This window comes from Bacillus rossius, chromosome 15, assembly GCF_032445375.1.
Source record: "Bacillus rossius redtenbacheri isolate Brsri chromosome 15, Brsri_v3, whole genome shotgun sequence".
In the NCBI taxonomy this organism is placed as follows: domain Eukaryota; kingdom Metazoa; phylum Arthropoda; class Insecta; order Phasmatodea; family Bacillidae; genus Bacillus; species Bacillus rossius.
The window spans coordinates 3,087,972-3,108,647 of NC_086342.1; the positions used below are offsets into that span (position 1 = coordinate 3,087,972).

Here is a 20,676-nt window from a genome sequence, read left to right on the forward strand (position 1 = left end):
CGAATGAATGAATCAGGATCGTGAGGGAGGGTGAGACAAGAGAGTGGAGTATTGGTATTAGATGATTTGACTGGCCCATCGCTAGAATTAATAAACGAATGAATGAATCAGGATCGTGAGGGATGGTGTGACAAGAGAGTGGAGTATCGGCGAAGTGACTCTCCACCCCGAGAACAACCAACACGCTCGGGACAACGTCCGCCACACCGCCCACTGGGAACCCTCGCTGGTGGGAATGGAACCCCCGACCCCGCCGGCGGAACACGGGGCACGCACCTGCAGGAGCAACGCAGCAGCCTTGCAGTCGTCCTTCTTGGCGGCGATGTGCAAGGCCGGCAGCCGCACCTTGCCGCGCGTGTCGTTCTCCAGCAGCACAGCGACCACCTTGTCGTGGCCCTGCTGCATGGCCACCGCGAGCGGCGTGAACCCGTCCTGCAACAATCATCGTCCCATGACCCAACTTGGACGGTGTTGTGTAAACATTGGTCAACCCGAAAAACCATCACCGAGTACACTAAGCTCAAAGTTGAACACACAATGGCTGGTACTGCGGGAGTGGGATGAAAGTTTGGCCACTAGTCAGGAGCCGCCCACACAAATCAGCAACCATTGTCCCATGACTAGGGACCGGAAAAAAATCTGCACGTTCAAAGACCTGTAGGATGAACTCCACAGTTATAAGTCTACTCTCGGTCAAATGTCACCCACCCATTGGCTGCTGTCCTTGTGAGACGCCCCCGACGTAGCAGCCTGAGATTCGATAAAGCGTTGGTCGGGGTGTTTCTCATTGGCCCAGAGTCATCCAGGTGAGTTGTGAGCCAATAGCAGAGGCAGCACTGACGTAACTATTCGTATACCAGCCTATCGCGAAATGAATTCGCGAATTTTTCCGGTCTCTACCCACGACCAAACTTGGACGGTGTTGTGTAAACATTGGTCAACCCAAAAAACCCATCATCGAGTACACTAAGCTCAAAGTTAAACATACAATGGCTGGTATTGTGGGAGTGGGATGAAAGTTTGGCCACTAGATAACACCATAACATGACTGTCAGTTATATAATTTTCTTCTAAATATAGAGTCATTTTACCTACACAACTATGCCAGTAACACTTTTTTTTTTGTTATTTTTGTTTGTTAAACTCATTTTTGCATAACGCTCTCTAATTACAAACTACTTTAATTAAGGTTATGAAACAATATATGTACCTATTTTGCCATTTTTTCCTATAAATAAAGTAACGCCTGCTTACAACATCACCGAGCACTATTTTATAGTGTGTACTGCGCTAAAACACCATCTGAAAAAATTGCTTCCACAATCTGGGTAGCTGCAGACTGGAGCATGACATTTTACCCTCAATTTAATGTTGACTGTAAATTTCAATGACTTTTCCAGGATCAAGAAATTTTCTGACAGTTCCATAACTTTTCCTGACTTTCCAGAATGTGGACACCCTGATTCAATAGTGAGAGCACCTTATACCCACGTTTAGGGACAATTGTACTTTGCAGAACTGTTTTAGTTAAAGATACTCCTGGTACGCTACACCCCTATGTTTTGTATATTTTTTCTTGTTACAAAAACATAGTTAAACAATATGAACCGTTTAGTGCAGATTCAAGCGAAAGAAATAAATTTGCACATAAGGATGCACTTTTCATTTGTCCGTAAAGTAGAACTCTCCAAATCCCAGGCGTCAAATGCCGATGATGCCAAACTTTTCCTTGCTGGGCAATTAACTTCACCCATGATACTGAGATACAGTGATTTTGAAAACATCAAAAAATTTTGTTGTAACATAATCTTGTTGTGAAGAAATGTCTAGGCCCAATAAACCGGTACGGTAATTAAATTGCATTAATTAACTCTAATTAATGATATTGTACCAAGGTGCTATATATTGTTTAGTACTTTGATGTAAAAATTAAATCTTAAAGTAAAACTATTTACAAAAGTATTTGGTTTTCGCCGACCCCTATACTTTCGGGAGGTTTCGCGGAGGCCTGCCGACGCGACGGGAGAACGCTCACCTCAGTGGCCAGGCTCTGGTTGGCTCCGCTGGCCAGCAGGAACCGGACCACGCTGTCATGGTTCTCCTGCGCGGCCATGTAGAGCGGGGTGAAGCCATTCTGCGACTGCACGTTCACGGCCGCGCCGTTGGCCACCAGCAGCTTCACCACCTCTTCCTGCCCGGCTGCGACACGGCACAACACACACACGCGTTCAAGTCTGAGCACGGCCCTGCAGGCGAGAACCGTGCCATCTGGACGGCGCAGCGACTCTCTGTACGTGCCGTACCTCACCTAGCCGCCGGCATTACAAAATATACCGAAACACAAGAAACACTGTCTGTGGAATAACCCAGTTTAGTATCAGAAAAAAAAAAAATTCATAGTGAAAAATATTTCATACATTTCAAGAAAAATTTTAAAAAATATGCCAATTTGTAAGTAAAAGTAATGCAGGACTAATTTCCCAACTTACTACGAATGACAAACTGTGCTTTGGAACAGATACTGAGAATGATCAGAACCCAAAATCGATTCTAGACACACTAAATGCTTCTCCACTACTGGAAAAAAAAATACATCATCACTTTATGAACCAACCAACAAAGCAGGTTTATTTAACCAAAGACAACAGATAACTGATATGTGGAAAGGATAATTAAAAACTGGTACACGAGTTAGTGTTTATCTTCTGCAGACGGGCGACGAGGTCAAGCACGGCTTCGCTGCCGGCCTCTGACACTGGACGGAGATGTGTCCTGGGAGCAGCAGGAAAGGCGGTGGTGGTAGCGGAACACGAGCGCGCGGACGGGCACTCACCGAGGGAGGCGATGTGGAGCGCAGTGTTGCCCTTCTTGGTGGCTGCGTCGACCAAGGCACCGCGCTTCAGCAGCTCCGTCACCACATGGATGTGGCCGTCCTTGGAGGCCAGGTGGAGGGCATTCAGCCCATTCTGCAATGCACACCGGCAAACTCCAACTCACGGCGGCTCCTCTGAACACTCGGTATCCACTTCTAACAAGTATCCGTATCCAACATCGCACAAGATTATACTCAAACTAATTCACAAAAAAGTTTAAAAACTTATAGCTAGAGACCGGAAAAATTTTGCGGGGTCAACGACCTCCAGGACAGACTCCGCTATACTCTACACACTCGAGGCAAATGTCAACTGCGCCATTGGCCGTTGACTTGTGAGTCGTATCGACTGGGCGGCCTGTGATTCGACACTTCTACGAGTGAGGATCTCTAATTGGCCCTCATTACTCCAGATTAACAGTGAACCGACGGCAGAAGCAGCACTCGGGTATGATTATTTGAAGTGTAGCATTTCACGAAATGAATCCGCGAATTTTTCAGGTCTCTACTTATAGCTGTAATTTTCATGGTTCGTACCCTCTCGAGCAATCAAAAATTAAGGGGTTTGTAAGGACACCTATACTTCATCATCTTCATCCCTATCAAGGGGTAGAAAACCTTTTTTAATATCACAAATGTACCTCAGTGAAATAACAATGTTAAAAATTTAATGCAGAAAAAATAATTTATAGTTGATTGGTACAATTCTTATACATAAGCCCTATTGTCCAGAATTATCTCTGGAACACATATCCAAACCAAGCAGTGTATCTGAATTTTATACCCCCAAAAATTTACCATGATCAGTAATTATATTTACTTATAAAAATTCAAAGTAAGACAATAAAACACACATTTTTAGTTTAAAGGTGCGAAACGAACTCTGGAAAACAAAATATCAAAATAATTTTTGTATATAAAATCCAATCATGTGGCCCGGAATTTGCCATTTGTACTGTGCATGCGCAAAGCATTGTTTGCCATCAAGTAGGAAACAAAAGAACATTATAGTTCTAGTCTAGGCTCGGCATTCCATTTCTCATTTTTGATAATTGAAGAAAAATTATATTCAAGTTCATTCGCCGGCCAAGGAACAACAATCCTAAGAGAAACTATGGAAGACTCAGAAATTCGTACTTGGTGAGCTTAGTATAAAGCTGTAGGTGAACCTACTGAAATGTGAATTGATGCATAGAATAGCTAAAAATTGAATATTTAATTAGATAATAAAATATGTACAGAGAAATGAAAACCAAAGATAAATTGAATTAAAATAAAAACCTTTAGATAAAACACATCTGGCTAACTACTAGGTCACTCAAATACACAAACTCAATGCTATAGGAACATAAATTGACAAGTTAACATAGTTAAGATTCAAATAAAAATTGATTTATGAAATACTAATAATAATAATAATAATAATAATAATAATAATAATAATAATAATAATAATAATAATAATAATAATAATAATAATAATAATAATAACATGTAAACATGTCCAATGTTTACAATATTGAAAATCAATAAATATGTTCAATGTTTTTGTAATTTATGAATTTTAATTATTTACTAAACAATAATGTAAAAATTTATAATTTATTTTGCAAATAAATTATACATATCGGAACATAACCTCACTTATATAAATACACTTGAAAACATTTATAAACACAATTTCTATCACTAAATTTCACGATAAATAAATGTTATTAATTATATTGACCAGTATTCAATATCAATCATTAAATGTCTGAACGCGACTCACAACTTTCTGCCAGAGCATCTGCGTCGACTATTGAATCATTACATTTGCAGAGTGTAAGGTTAAACTATATAATGAAACGTCTCCGATAAAAACGAAAAAGACTTGAAAAAACACTAAACCTGGACCCGAATTTTACAAGGAATTTTATTAAAATACTGCCCACTTTGTTAAAATTCATTAAAATGTTAATACTATATCATGTCTGCACACGTTAGATGACTATAAATTATTAATTATCAAAGGGTATTTGTACTATTATAAAGTTCTATTTTTTAATTACCTATGCAAATTCATAAAAATTCATTTCCTAACAAATGTAATTATTCTTAATATTACTTTAAATAAAAATAGAGGATACATATAGGCCCACCTAGTATGAAATAATCAATCAGTGGACTGAGCTATGTGTTTAAAAATACTCTAGCAATAATATGAACAATTAAAATGTATTTGTATATATTTTCTTAAAAAATTTAACCCAGTAATCTATAATTTAAAAAAGTTAAAAAAATTTCCATGCTGGGTTTGAACCACGTTCTTTTCAGTTTATGAACCGCAAACTATAACCACTGTGCTACGAAGCCTAAAGGAAGAATATGTATTATAATTGTTGCAATACTTAAGTTTTTTAAAACTTGGGATTAATTTTTACTATGACTATTTGAGTTTACCACATATATTACAACGCAGTTTCACTATCATAAAGTTTCATTTGGCACCAGGGGTGTAGCCAGGGGGGGGGGGGGGGGGGTTTTAGGGGTTCAACCCCCCCCCCCCCCCGCTCCAAATCTTTAATTAATTTCTTATTCATCACTCAAACAAATTTCATATTAAAATTAATAAAATTTCTACCATTACAATATTTAAAATTAAGAACCGAAAACTGCTAAAATAGCACTATTTTACACCTTAAAATCTAAATTTTCCCGGGGGAGGACCCCCGGACCCCCGCTTTAATATGGGGGGGGCCATGCTTCTTAACACCCCCTATACACAAATCCTGGCTACGCCACTGTTTGGCACACCAATACGTTTGGTATGTCCCCTAATTTTTACTAAAGTGACTATGTGTATGTGATTGTATGGGTTTATTTTCATACACAAGGGGTCCATCTTCCTGTGAAAATTTTGTTGCATGGTGCGCATGCATCGTAAAAAGTCACTCTCATCATTTTACCATGATGTGCCTAAAGAAGTATAACTTAAAAAAAAATGCTTTCACAGTATGGATGTCAGTCCAGATCATGGCATTTTCCCCTTTAAATTACCATCACTGGGGAATTTTCATGACTTTTTCCAGGATTTCAAATCAGTTACCTGACTTTCTCTGACCAATTTCCACTTCGCTGACTTTTCCCTGAATTTCCCTAACTTTGTGTGGACATCCTGTTAAATTTTAGTTTAAAATTCAATAACACATTCTATAAAAAATATAATGTCACCCTGGACCGGGACTCTACTATAGCCTTACATTTAATTTGACACCACACATTTAACTACCTAGGTATTTTTTTATAAAATGTTATCTATCACACTTCATAAGTAGGCCTACACAATTTTTTGTAACAATTTATTATTACTTCATTAATGTTTAAATATTTTATGGTAGTTCTGGGCCTTTAAACTTCAGTTAGTTATTTCATACTAGCATGTTATTTAAATTCATTAAAAAAAATTATTACATATGTTAAAAAAACTGAACTGTCTACTACACCATCGAGCGAATAGGATTAACTTATCATAAATAAATGAAAATAAAACACTGATTTGCAATTGAGAACCTACAAATCAGATTCGATGACATATAGTTTTCTGCACATTTTAAAGGTAGGCCTTATAGCTCCTTAAATGTTTTGGTTTCACTAGGTGGGAGTTGAAAAGTGCCAAGTTACGAGGCTTGTAACATGAACAGAAAATTAAAACAGGGAATTATTAAATAGGGCTTACATAAACATAATTTTTTTTATTTATTTCATTTATTTAAAATACAATTTATTCGCCTACTTTTAAATATGTCACGAATGTGCTATCCTGTTTTTGCACTGAATCATTGCCACGTCCTACCAGAGATTTGTCATAGGGTACTACAATTATGGTATTCTTTTAGAAATGAATCTGGGATTCGAAACACTTCACTTCAGTGGCCCAGGGGTGGGTCAGACAGAAGCCCCTCCCCAAGTAAAAAAAAAAAATGGAATAGACTAAAATTATAACAAATAACTGAAAATGTATTTAACAGGTTGGTTGTTGGTATTTCAACACCTAATAGAAAAAGCCCCCACCCCTTTTTTTATTTCTATTTTAAACTTATACACCCATACTCAAACTTGTCAAGCCCTAAAGTAAATGCCATAACGTGTAATTCAAATTAAAATAAATAAATATGTATTTATTTAGCCCTTACCCTCCTCCCCTCACCAAATAAAACCCCACCCTTAGATAAATGTAAAAGGTTAACGAATTATACCATCAAAACAGAACGGCATGGACAGCTACAAAGTATAGGTATGTTCCTACTTACAACCGATGAATAAAACAGTAAAGATGCAGAAATAATTACTGATATATGTATTAAATTGCCTATCTTATACAACCTCGCATTAACAAATTAATATACGAAATAAAACCAACACAATAATAAAATAAAAAAATTAAAACACGGGGTAAGTGCATGGATAGGGTAGCAGACATATTTTAACTTACGGAAATTTCCGCTTTCGCCCCTGAAACTCTCTTTGGTACCCGAACTAGTATGTTCTTCGCATTTCCCCATTTCACACACAATATACGCCTTGCACCGTGATTTATAACGTCAACAGTCAAAGCGGTCCAAAATCACCCAGAACGCAGAACCAGAATACCAAAACCATACACGCAAAATATCATTGTCTTCAGCTGTAACGAGGGGTTGATCAAGGGTGCCAACCTTACCGTAAGCGAAATACGAATCCTCAAACCTCAAAGGTCTGCATGTTGTCGGAATGTAAAAATCAGCACAGACATATAGACTATTTGTTTTTATATATTACTTTAAATTTCAATAATTGATGTATTTAGCATTATATAAACATTCGGTTTATGGTTTCTCATCCACCCCAGTACCTAGCGCTATTGGCCAGGCCTTCCTGTTAAAAGCCCCATGAGATTAAAAATTATTTTAATAATATAATTTGTTAACTTGTAATATTTACAAACTATTTCGACAAGTGCTAAATACATCCACAATATGAACTGTATAACCGTTACACTGAGTTTCTAATAAACTTCGTGAGGAACACAGTGCGCAAGGACGCAACATGCAACAAACGTAAGAAAACTACAGTAGGCCTAGTTTAAAAAATACTCAAGTCTCAACCGCGCGATGTTTAATCTAAATAAGTGATATTATGTACGAAGTCTTACGTTACATTTTTTACCCACCATATTACACTAAGTGAATGTATGTTGAAGATATTTGTGACAACATATGCAAGGGAGGTATGGAGATAACATTTTATAAATAGCCCTTGGATTAAAGTCAAGGAAATAAAAAAAAATCAACTACATGAATTTAGATATTTAAGTAAACATAAATAAACTATGCCCATATATACCCAGAAACGACCGAAAATAGGGCTTAACAGTTATGCTTGTAGTTTTTATTAAGAATCCACAAAGTTTTTAAGTGGATCAGTTTGAAATGACTCCATAAACAATCAACAGAGATTCATTTGTTTTGCTTAGATGCATTCCAGAGAATGGTCGCAGCCATATATGGAAGGACGTCTGTTGACATAAATACTGTTTAATTTTGATATAAACTATTTTGTGAAGTTTATATATGTCAATAACTCTTGATTTAAATACATTGTGGTACAGACATTATCTGGTTACTAATTTTGAGTGTTTCTATTGTTGAAACTTAATTCAATAATGACGTCACTGGCGTCTGTATTGTTATCTGTAATTTGAATTAAACGGTAATCATTCAAAAAGTTCCTTCCGTTCCAGGTCGGCGTCCATATTGTGTAACACAAAGTGACGCTACGGACTAATTCATCTTATAGTCATGTAGGTATAGCTAGGAATCCGTTTAAAACGGATTAGGACCGGCATGGAAATGGAAACCGAGTTGTTAAATAGATACTTAAAAAAGATATCAGACGATATATCAAGTAGTAGCGTGTGGAAATGCAGTTATTAAGGTATGTAACCCTGCAAAACTCCTATTGTTTAGTGTCGCCAAGTCGATTACACGCAAATACGTAGTTTAAAGGACATATATTGTTGTAAACAGAAATTTGAAGTCGGAAATCGATTGATTTACTATAAAATTTTAGAGTTGTGCGTGTAAATAAAATTGTACACGGATACAAGTAAACAGTTTCCTACGGTTCATGAAAAACCAGTAGTCCTTTGTAAGATTTCATTCTAAACAAACTCATGAGATACAATCCGAGTGCAAAAGTTACGTATGTACTTTAATTGTTTGTGACCCATAAATAATTTTATATGATTCGTTATACAACAATCGGTGAGAGAAATTTTGTCATACATTGTTATACCCTATCTAAAACCCGCACTTGCCCCACTTGCCATGTATGGGATATGACTATAATGCACTTACAGTAGGTAAACAAATACATTTATATAATTTTATTAATATTTAGATATTGTGTATTCAATTGTTCAGTGAATGTCAAGCGTATTTGTGCATGTGAAAGTGTATTTTTTTTTGTTACCTATGTTTAAATGTGTCACACACTCTAGATTATATTTTTATCTGACTGAATGTTTAGTTATATAGTGGTAGTGTAGGCCACGTATTAATAAAGAGAGTATCTGTGTTCGTACAGATGGTCTGTGATGCAGTACAACACCCCCCAAATAAATAGAAATAAATTTTCTGGCTCGGGAGAGGTTATACCTCCACCCTCTGAGGACTAACTTGAGTTAGGGCGACTAAATTAGTAACACAAAACTTGTTTGCTGGTATTAGGTATGTTATATTTATTATTCAGCTGCACTATTAACAAGCCGAGAAATATTTATAAAATGCAATTCCATGGAAAAAATTAATTCTCGCGAGGATCTTACAGGTTTCCCCATGGAAAGAAGTATTTAAAAAATTGAATTTTGGGAGAATCTTACAGGTTCCCCCGTGTAAATAATAATTTAAAAACAACTGAATTTTATTCCCTCCAAAGAATTTAAAAATACACTTAGTGCGGCTTTTCACTAAGTTTTCTTTTCACACAAAATGTAACGATTTATATTAATATGTAATTTGGATAATAGGAATGAAATAAAATTCCATTATTGGTGTGTAAAACAATAAAGTAAGGCAAATGTAAAGATTTTTCCACGATATTATTTTCCTCGCAAAAAAATTACTTTAAATGCGTTGATGTTTGCGATCTCTGCTAGTCAAGTAACGGTAATGGAAACATTAAATTTGTCATTTAGCTAGTTACATGGTTGTTATGTGTTTTAAACGGTGACTATCTACCCATGACGAGGACCCGTCGTGCCTCTCGTGGTTCAACTCGGGAAGAGATGAGATCACGCGACTCCTATAGGCTGTATATTTAAACCTGGAACACTCTCGAGACACAGTTGGCACGCGTGGCGGATTTGCGCGCCCGTGTTCAATCGTGCCAACCGTGTGACGCATAAATGGATGACTGTAATGCTGGCAGTTTAACGACGGATTTTTTTTTTCCTCCGTTGATTCACAAATGTACGATGAAGAAATGATGTCCGCAGAACACTTGTTTTTCCTAAAGTACATGCACTTGGAAAATCCAAGGCCAATAAAATAGTCATGTTATTCTTTAACAGGTTTTGTGACTTTTTTTTTATGGTGATGAAACGCGAATACTAAATTAAATAATTATATTTAAAGCCTAGTTTTCATGTAAGAACATGTAGAGTGAGTTGAATTGATAGTGAATTTTCATGCGAAGATTTGAAAAAACATGGTTTTCAAAAGTCGTAGTAGGGCTACATTTCAAAGCAGAAGTAAGACTTATCACAAAAGTAATTTCATTTGTAGATATAAAATTAACTTTCATATTATGTTTCCGTAAGATTGTTTACGTAAAAAAAAAAAGTGCAATTCAACTTACAGTAGGTGGCCTAGCGACTGCCTAGATATTGGTCAAAATTAATGGCTGCTACACAGCCCTAAACCGTGCAAAACACGATCAGTATTCAAATGAGCTCTTAGAGAAGGCAGCAATCAATCACCAAACGACATCGTCTTGGATGCCCGTAGAACTGTGTAGTCTAATTCGCAGGTAAATTGAACCCGCGAAACATAGCAATTTCGTAGGTTCATTTTGAGCCAGATTGAACTTCAAAACACGCTGTATTCACGATACACAATATCTTATTAATTGGCTAGTTTCTTTGATTCCTCCGTCAATCAAGTTGTCCGCGGTTAGATGTCTCTCCTAATTGGCCCAGGGACGTAGAAGACGTGTGCGACGAAATGGGGTCAAATCATGAAAGCCATGTGCAAGTGTAATGGATAGAGACCTGCAAAATTCGCGGATTCAATGACCTCCAGGATGGACTCCAATATCCTCTACACACTCGAGCAAATGCCAACTATACATTGGCTGCTGACTTGTGAGTCGTCTCGACTGGGTAACCTGTGATTCGACACTTATATGAGTGAGGGTCTCTAATTGGCCCTCAGTCCTCCAGGATTAACAGTGAACCAATGGCATAAGCCGCACTAAGGTATAATTATTTGAATTTTAGCATAACACGAAATGAACCCGCGAATTTTTCCGGTCTCTAATTATGACGCAGCAGCTGTGGGCTTCGCCCCTCGTGGCATGTACTCACCGAGTTGGACGTGTTGATGTCAATGTTGGCTTTGAGGTGGTCGAGGACCTTGTCCAGGTTGCCAGCCCTGGCGGCCCTCAGGAACGCAGTGTTCCCGTCAGACTGCACACAGAAAAAAAAACACAGTCGGTTTAGTTTTGAACCTCCGCTTCATTACCCCTTCTAACAGAATATGTCAGCCCTCCGTAGCGTAGTCGGATGCACACCGGCTTACGGTGCGAGGGGTCCTGGGTTCGAGTCCCGGGTAAGGCATGGGTGTAAAATACATATTCTCATGTTTGATAACGACTGGAAATTTAAGATACAAGCTGCATATAATGAACCTTTAGCTATGGGCGAAAGCTGTAGGCCACATAACTATATAAAAAAAACCATATAAAAAATAACAGAACACATTTCCACACACACACACACACACTTACCAAAACATTGATGAAAATTAAACAGTGTTCGAGCTTGAACAGTGGAAAATCAAATACAAAAAAAAACCTGAAATCATTTCAAAACCAATTGAAAGTGTTTCGGTGTTTTTGGATGCATCAAGAACTTTATGATCTGAGTGAAATGTATGTTTTAAACACATAGTTACTCATTTGCGAATAGATTGCGTTGACGACGTATTACTTTCACTAAACCACAATTTTATATATATATATATATATATTACTTTCACTAAACCACAATAATATATAGATTAGGAAATACTCGATATTACAAATAAAATAGCTTAATAGTTGCTTTATTTACTTAATATACTATGATAAAAATCGACATAACTATGCAACTTACATAAAACATATACATATAATTCTACATATGAATGAACTGAGAATAAAAACAACTTAAAAAGTATATATTTATTTTACGATCGCACTGCAATATCTAATGCAATAAATCAGATTTACATATATAAATCATATTTATATATAAATCTGATTTATATTATACATATAAAATTTAAAGCAAATCTAAATGTGATAGCCTCTTTTTAGTTTCATTATTTGACATATTCCTGACACGACGCTTCAATTTAAGAGTGGCTTTAAATTACATGCCAAATAAAATGAGGATATAACGTATTGCTGGTGGCAGAAAATAATTAAAGAATGTTGCATTTCCAGGGAAAAATTGGATTGTGTTGATTTTTCCAACGGTTTTATATTGGTATAACTTGTGAGCTAATATTTCAATGCAGTTGAATAACTAGATGAGAATGTGATTGTTCTAATTGACGTTAGCCATATGCCTGAAAAAGTTCTATCAACAAAAGGTCTAAGAAGTTGCGGCATTTGGAATAAAATCTTGTAAAAAAAACTACCTGTGTCCACATCGTACAGAGGAGTCAGGAAAAAACGCGTTTCTGAACTTTCATCATCATACTGTATAGTAAAAGACGGCTTAAATTATTAATTGGAAGTACTAGTGTTAGTGATTATACTAATTGGCATGCTCCTGAGTTGTGGGCTGCGTGCCATCTGCTGTTATTTTCTTTAATGTTGATTTGTGTTATTATATAAAAGTTAATTCCTGCTGTGTTAGTAAATGAAACTCGGACACGAAATTTAACGTACAATTTTTTAAAATAATCCCGAGTGTGGTAAATCCCTATTAATATTATAAATGTGAATGTAAGTTTGTTGGTTACGCTGTAACGCGAAAACTACTTAACCGTTCATCATGAAACTTTGTACACATTTTCTTGGAGGTATTAGAAGTAACATAGGATACTTTTTATTGAAAAAAATTATATTTTACGAAAGATAAAAAAATGTTTGTCAAAAAATCTCAAAATCTAGCTACTTTAATGCCATCTAGCATTCCAGTTATGAAGTTCCAACCCTGAGTACTGTAATACCGTTTCACTGTATTATCGATGGTCCAAATTCAAAATTCAAAATTATTTTAATTTTTTTTACAGAGAAATATATTTTATTGATTTATTTCTATTGTAATGATTTCTGATACTTATTTAATGGCTTCAATGCGAGCGAAGCCGCGGGTAAAAGCTAGTAAACTGATAAATAAAACAGGCGCTTTTCAATTACCAAAATTTCTAGAAGCGAATCACACACATAATTTCTGCGCCCACCGCTAGAATTCGCTGCCTGAATCGTAAATGTTGCTTGCCTCCATCAAACGCAGATAGCAATTAGCAGCATGAAACAACTGGAAATTTTAAACTATTAGAAACGGCTCCGATAAAACCTCGGCTTTGGACCTGATTTCCGACAAAGAATTTTATTAAAATATTGCCCATCTCTTTACAATTCACTAAACCGTTAATACTGTTAAGTTTCCGCACACGTTAAAAGTTATGTCTGCGGAATTACTAAAATACTAACCTGAAACATATGAAAACACATATTATATAATTATGTATATGTTCGAATATTTATTTTTGCTTAAACACATAAATCAGCCTGTAAATTCGTCCTACAAACAAACCTTAACCTTATTGATTGAGCTGATTCAACATTATTATATTATAAATTATTCTAAAAAAGTTTTAAAAAATCTAGTAACGAGATTTGAACCCCGCCCTTGAGATAACCATGCGCGCACTCCACCGCTGTACTAGCAAGCCTCTTACGAATTTACAAGGAGAATATGTATTATACTCACTGTAATGCCAGTTTTCTCAGGTATTTTAAAACTTGTGATTACTTTTTCCAGTGAATATTTTAGCTAACCGAATATTTACCAAGGTAGTTTCAATACCATAAAGTTTAACTTGGCACACCAATATGTTTGGTATGAATCCTTATGTCAACGAAAGTGACTATATACGGGTTGCTACACGTGGGTCGGCCATCTTTGTGAAACATTTCCGTTCGTCACTTCCGTTCGATTTTCACTAAATTACTTTTACCAAATGCCATATACCGAGGGCTAAGACGTTTACACACAAAATATAAATCAGTGACATGGTTTAATTTACGATCACCGCTTATTAGTAGAGGCATGCATATTTTGTGAAAAGATTCCGAGACTTGTCGAAAGTTAAAACACTGTAGCATAATCTGTGTTTCGTGATTGGGTGAGTTTCTTTCAGGTACATGTCCACTGTTAGTTCACCAATCACAGTGAATCAGTGCGGATTCAAACGCGTTCTGAGTGGCTCGGTCAAACATGGCAACGACTTCTCTCGCAGACGGCCGCCAATCACAAGTGAAATACCGCTGGCACGGATATACCTTGTTGCAATCTAATAGGCGTTCAAATCTTTTCGCGAAAAATGCCTGCCCCTACTTATTAGTAACTCAATCGGCTAGGCATGTTGATATCATGTGATAGCTATAGAAATAATAATATAAAAAAATGGTAATACGCCTATCATGCGGAGTGTCAAATTTTAATATGAAAGGATTAGAAATTCAAATTTGACTAAAATTTGATTATTTTTTAAGACTTGTTGATTCTTAAATTATAATTTCTTATTCGGTATAAAAGAAAACGAAAGCTGCGGCCAAACGTTTTCAACTCACCTTTCGACAGCACAGCCACATCGGGCGGAAGAGTAACGAACCTGAGCCCAGAGTCGGCGCCGCGCTAACGGACGAGGCAGCACACGTTCCTCAACCTCGCGTACGTGCAGGAAAATATCATTCAAAAAAATATATATATGTATATGTTTAACGCGTGGAAGACGCGCGTGGCGAGACGCGCATGCGCACTCGTCGACGTTGGTGAGGGGGGGTGGGCGGTGAATAGCAAGCCTCGCCCTGTTCAGACCGGCGTCATTACGGCTACTCGGCGATGGCCTGGGACGAACAGACGGAGAAGACGCGCGCGACGGCTTAAGTAGCACGTGCGGGCGCTGCCCGGCGAACAACACCGGCGAGGCAAGGCAAACAAGGCTCAGTCGCACTTACGAAGATTACAGCCATTACGTGCCCGCGTGCACTCGTCAAGAAGACATACACAGAGAAAAAAAGGTCCGATTACAAAATGTTTACGCCCGACACGCTAAATATCCCGACAGAGGGTTTAAAATTCGTAAGAAAATATTGGGATTCCGAAAAAAAAATTAAGAATCTCGTAGATTTGTAATATTTTTTATAGAAAAATACGATTTTTTTTTAAATATATTTCTGACGTTGTTCAAACAATCACTTTTGTCGATGACGAACAGAGCGAAATTCGGATAGAGAATTCGAATTAGTTCACGGTGTATATAGAGAGACGAATGAGATTCGGGAACTGGACCGGCGTTGTTGCCAGATTTACCGACCCCGTGAGGAACAATAGTTGAAGATTCCTGTGACTTGGGATTCAAGCCGGCGGGTATTATTTAAAACTGCCTTCTCGCACGAACAGACATCGACGGTCCAAAGTCGTCGACGACTGGCAACAGGTTGACTCCGCGGGGAGTCGCGGTCCGGGCACGTGACAAATGACTGGTCGGTCCACGGGACCCGCCCCCCGGTGGGCGCATGAGCGCGGGCGGAGCGCGGCGTCCTCTTTAAGGGCGCTGACGTCACGCGGGTTCCGCGGCCCCGAAAGTAGTCCCGGCGGCGGACGCGCGGGCACTGGCGCGGCGCGAGGCGCTCCGTCGCGGCGCGCGTATTGATCCGCGCCTGCGTGGGTAAGGTCGAGGCGCCCCGTCGCTCGGGCGTCATCATGGAGCAGCCAGCCCCTCTCCCGTCAATCCGCCCCCTCAGGTGACCTGTTCTCCCGCCAGACACGTGCTTCCAGCTGCGATCTGAACCATTGCCAGCTAACAACTATACACGTACACATGTACATCTTGCTGACGTTCGACCGCTCTAAGTGTACAAATTCTATATATAGAGACCTGAAAAATTCGCGGGTTCATTTCGTGTTATGCTAAAATTCAAATAATTACACCTAAGTGCGGCTTCTGCCATTGGTTCACTGTTAATTCTGGAGGACTGAGGGCCAATTAGAGACCCTCACTCATAGAAGTGTCGAATCACAGGCCACCCAGTCGAGACGACTCACAAGTCAGCAGCCAATGAACAGTTGGCATTTGCCCGAGTGTGTAGAGGATATTGGAGTCTATCCTGGAGGTCATTGAACCCGCGAATTTTTCCGGTCTCTATCTATGTAAAATAATGACTAGGGGCATGCATATTTCGCAAAAAAATTCCGAGACCAGCTGGAACTCAAAACAATGTAGCACCGTCTGTGTTCCGTGGTTGGGTGGGTTTCTTTCAGGTGCATGTCGATTGTTACAACGCCAATCACATTAGGTCAGTGCGGAATCAAACGCGTCCTGAGTGGCCTCGGTAAAACAAGGCGACGACTTCTCCCGCAGACGGCCGCCAATCACAAGGAAGAAACCGCTGGTGCGGGTGTACCTTGTTGCAGTCTAGGAGACGTTAAGGTTTTTTTTTTTTTCGCGAAAAATGCATGCCCCTAATAATGACCCTTAAGCCCTACGAAACGAACACTCCCTCGTGTCTAGCCTGTGATTGGGGAGCTCGACGTCGGTCACGTGCTTCAACAGGGACCAAGTCAGCGAAACGACTTTGAGACGGGCTGGAGTCATGCGCTGTAAATATTTCCACCCCTGAAGAAGGATAATTTTTTATACGAGACACCATCCACATTACGAGTTCAAGCACGCTCAAAATATTCAATGAAATATAGAGCTCTTGTGAAAGCATTTCAAAGAATATATATTTTGATAACGGAATCAGTTAATTGAAAAGTATTTCACACAGTACTCAAATAGGAATGCTTGAAATATTCAAGTTAACGTGTAATTTTTTAATAAACAAGTCGTCGTACTCAGCTAGGTTTAATTTTTTGATTTGTTACCAACTGAAATTTGTGTACACCAGGAGGTGTTCAGAATCAATTAAACGTAGTTACAGTTGTTTTTTCCCCCATGGGCGTCATCGAAGAAGAAAAAAAAAATGTTGCCCCTGCAGCGTTAGGCAACTGCACAGTGTCGCAATGGCACACGGGACTGCCTAGTCTGCCAGGCGAATTGCAACCAAGGCGGTCAAAGGCCGGGTTTATAAAATACGCAATCAATAACTCAAGAACGCAAGATTCAAAATGTTCGGCAACACCATTTTAGAAATCTGGTTTATAAACTACGCAAGATACAATAGCTCAATGGAAGTGTTGTTTAACTTCCAAACATCTTGCGTTTCGGCTTACGTTTTTGACGGCCATGTTTAAGAGAAGTGTTCCGAAAACTTTTAAAGACGCAGGCGTTATGTGCATACAAGAGCACGATATTCTTTATATTGTATACATCATATTTATATTTGTCAAACTTTCACACAGGTATAGAAAATAACATTTTTTATCAATTTATTGATTTTTTTTTTTTTTTTGATTAATACGAAGTATCGAATGAAGCAGAGTAGAAATTGTTTTCTGCTGTTTAGCGAACAAATGAAAATGTATTTGATTAGTTGGGCTATCCTTTCGGACCTGTTTTCTTACTCTTAAAAATCTAGTTGCAGCTACTTTTAGTTATGGGGGGGGGGGGGGGAGAGAGATTACTTCCATCCTCCTCCCACAGTATCGTCGCTGCTTCTGGCTCTACCTGACTCCTGTGATCCTGAGGCAACAGTGAGATCGCAAACAGTAGAGGCTTCTCCCGGCCAACCCCCTGCGCCGACCAACAACCAGCAGAACGAGGTGTGGCCGCGGTCAGCTGCTTAAAGCGCATTTTGTGGACTTGTTGACGCCTGGTTTATTCGCCCTTCTTTTGAATTATTATCTTTACTGGCCCTGGCTCATCCAAGATGAGTCAGAATAACTCTAACAATAAAAGCAAAATGTTGATCGTGTGCTTGAATTCTGTCAAGGGCGCAAATCTGTGTGATTCGCAGTTCATGGGGGCAGTGGCCGAGTCAAGGGGGATATACCCCTCCCTCCCCCACGAATATATGAAAATATTTGCGAAATATTAGCGACGACAGTATGTTACTGTGAGAAGCCACGTCACCCACGGCTACCACTGTAGGCTCATATGTCAGTGTGTTAGTGTCAATAGTAGGGACCGGAAAAATTCGCGGGTTCAATGACCTCCAGGATGAACTCCACAGTTCTACGTACACTCGGTCAAATGTCACCCACTGATTGGCTGCTGTCTTGTGAGACGCCCCAACGTAGCAGCCTGTGATTCGATAAAGCGTTGGTTGGGTGTTTCTCATTGGCCCAGAGTCATCCAGGTGAGTTGTGAGCCAATAGCAGAGGCAGCACTGAGGTATAACTATTTGTATTTTAGCCTATCGCGAGATGAATTTGCGAATTTTTCCGGTCTCTAGTCAATAGTAATGTAAGTTTTTTCAATACATATATTAAAAATTTTAATTACTTTTTTTTTCAAAATTCCCCCTCCCCACTGAAAAAATCCCGTATCCGCAACTGGGAAAAAAGTGGGGGGAGGCTGAATCTGCGATCAAGTATTTCACAGTAATCGTCATAAGTCATCTCATTAGCCAGTAAAGACCTATATGCGTGCAATAAGCTGAAATATATAATACAGTCCATACGTTTTCTTTAACACATTGTTTAGGCGTTATCTTTACTTTTTATCATTTTCGTTTTCACAGTTACGATTGCCACCACATCGGGATCTTCGCCAGATAATTTGCCGCGTAGACGAACGCTTTTTTGGGAACCCTCGTTGTTCTGTCGATAAAACAAACGAACACCACACGCTGGAGCTACTGAGGCCAGGCTGTCAATAAAAACAACGGCCACTCCCGAGGCCCCTCTGGATAGGCACCAACCTACACATAAAAAAATTTGTTTGGTATTTCTTCAAAATATTCCTGAGAAAACAATTTTTCCAAGAAATATATTTAATACTATAAGAAATATATTGTAACTTTGTACAATATTTTTGCACATATGAGATACGTTTTTCGAGATAATACTGAGTATTTCTTATGAAAATTGGCACATAATTTTGTATTTTAATTGATGTTTCATTCCAGCGTTTTTTTTTTCAAGCCATGGAAAAGATAATCTATTATTTAATAATTCGACTCTATTTTGTTTTATCATGATTGTTATGTGCGTTGTTAATTCTGGAAAGCTATTTAGGGAGCGGCCTACATATAACTTTAACTAAGCTACGGGGTTTTGAAAAGTATCCTGGTCTAAAACTCTGTTCTCGATCAATCATTTCGCGGATTCATCGGGTAGCAAAGTAGACATGAAACACATGCACTGCTGCTTCACGCTGATGATCGGACTACTGTTCTTTTGACAAACATGAGCCAGTTGTGAACAAGGAGTCGAAGAAGTGATTATCCAATCACGTGTAAACCGCCGAAGGATGTGAGATAATTATCGACCAACGAGTAGGGACCGGAAAAATTCGCGGGTTCAATGACCTGTAGGATGAACTCCATAGTTATACGTACTCTCGGTCAAATGTCACCCACCCATTGGCTGCTGTCTTGTGAGACGCCCCAACGTAGCAGCCTGTGATTCGATAAAGCTTTGGTTGGGTGTTTCTCATTGGCCCAGAGTCATCCAGGTGAGTTGTGAGCCAATAGCAGAGGCAGCACTGAGGTATAACTATTTGTGTTTTAGCCTATCGTGAAATGAATTCGCGAATTTTTCCGGTCTCTACCAAGCACTCTAACAAAACTTGATCTTGTAATGGCGAGTTGGGTCTGGCCTGGAGGGGTATGAAGCCGCACAACGATCGTGGCTCTGTGGATGAAGCGCAGTCCCTGTTTACGCTCGCCGCGGTATGAATCAGGCGATGTAGCGTACGGAAGAGGCTCTTCCTTGAGCTGTGTCCGGACCCGCCTCTGATAGAATTACCAAACGGCAGATATATCGGGGAGCTGGAGGGAAATGTGGCTCGGTTCGCGTGAGGTTGGCAGCACCGTGGCTGGCCCAAACTGCCGGTCGGCACGCCAGCTGTGATATACGACCCACGCCGCGCTCAGATCCATAGAGCGACGACAACGTAGACAGATTGCTTGTCATCTTGGCACGGAGCTCAGTTGGACAGCACAGCCGTATTCAGAGCGGAGTTTCTTTACGAATTGCTAGAGACCTGAAAAATTCGCGGATTCATTTCGTGATAGTCTAGAATCCATAAACGTTTGCCTTTTTACTGCATCAGTGATTGGTAGAGACCTGAAAAATTCGCGGGTTCATTTCGTGTTATGCTAAAATTCAAATAATTATACCTTAGTGCGGCTTCTGCCATTGGTTTACTGTTAATCTGGAGGACTGAGGGCCAATT

At 39.0% G+C, this 20,676-nt stretch overlaps 2 protein-coding genes across 4 annotated transcripts in view; one reads left to right on the top strand and one right to left on the bottom strand.

Moving 5' to 3' along the window:
- LOC134539287 (titin-like) overlaps positions 1-20,676 on the bottom strand; it is a 299,819-nt gene that overhangs the window by 256,839 nt on the left and 22,304 nt on the right. The window contains exons 2-5 of the mRNA XM_063381173.1: positions 11,478-11,579; positions 2,834-2,966; positions 2,036-2,199; positions 277-432 (exon numbers count right to left, since the gene is read on the bottom strand). Of these exons, the coding sequence (XP_063237243.1) occupies positions 277-432; positions 2,036-2,199; positions 2,834-2,966; positions 11,478-11,579 (555 nt within the window). The remainder of the gene's footprint in view (positions 1-276; positions 433-2,035; positions 2,200-2,833; positions 2,967-11,477; positions 11,580-20,676) is intronic.
- The window catches only part of LOC134539289 (metallophosphoesterase 1), a 162,982-nt gene continuing 150,935 nt past the window's right edge, over positions 8,630-20,676 (top strand). For all 3 annotated transcript variants that reach the window (XM_063381176.1, XM_063381178.1, XM_063381180.1), the window contains exon 1: positions 8,630-8,827. The gene's annotated coding sequence lies outside the window, so the exon portion shown is untranslated. The remainder of the gene's footprint in view (positions 8,828-20,676) is intronic.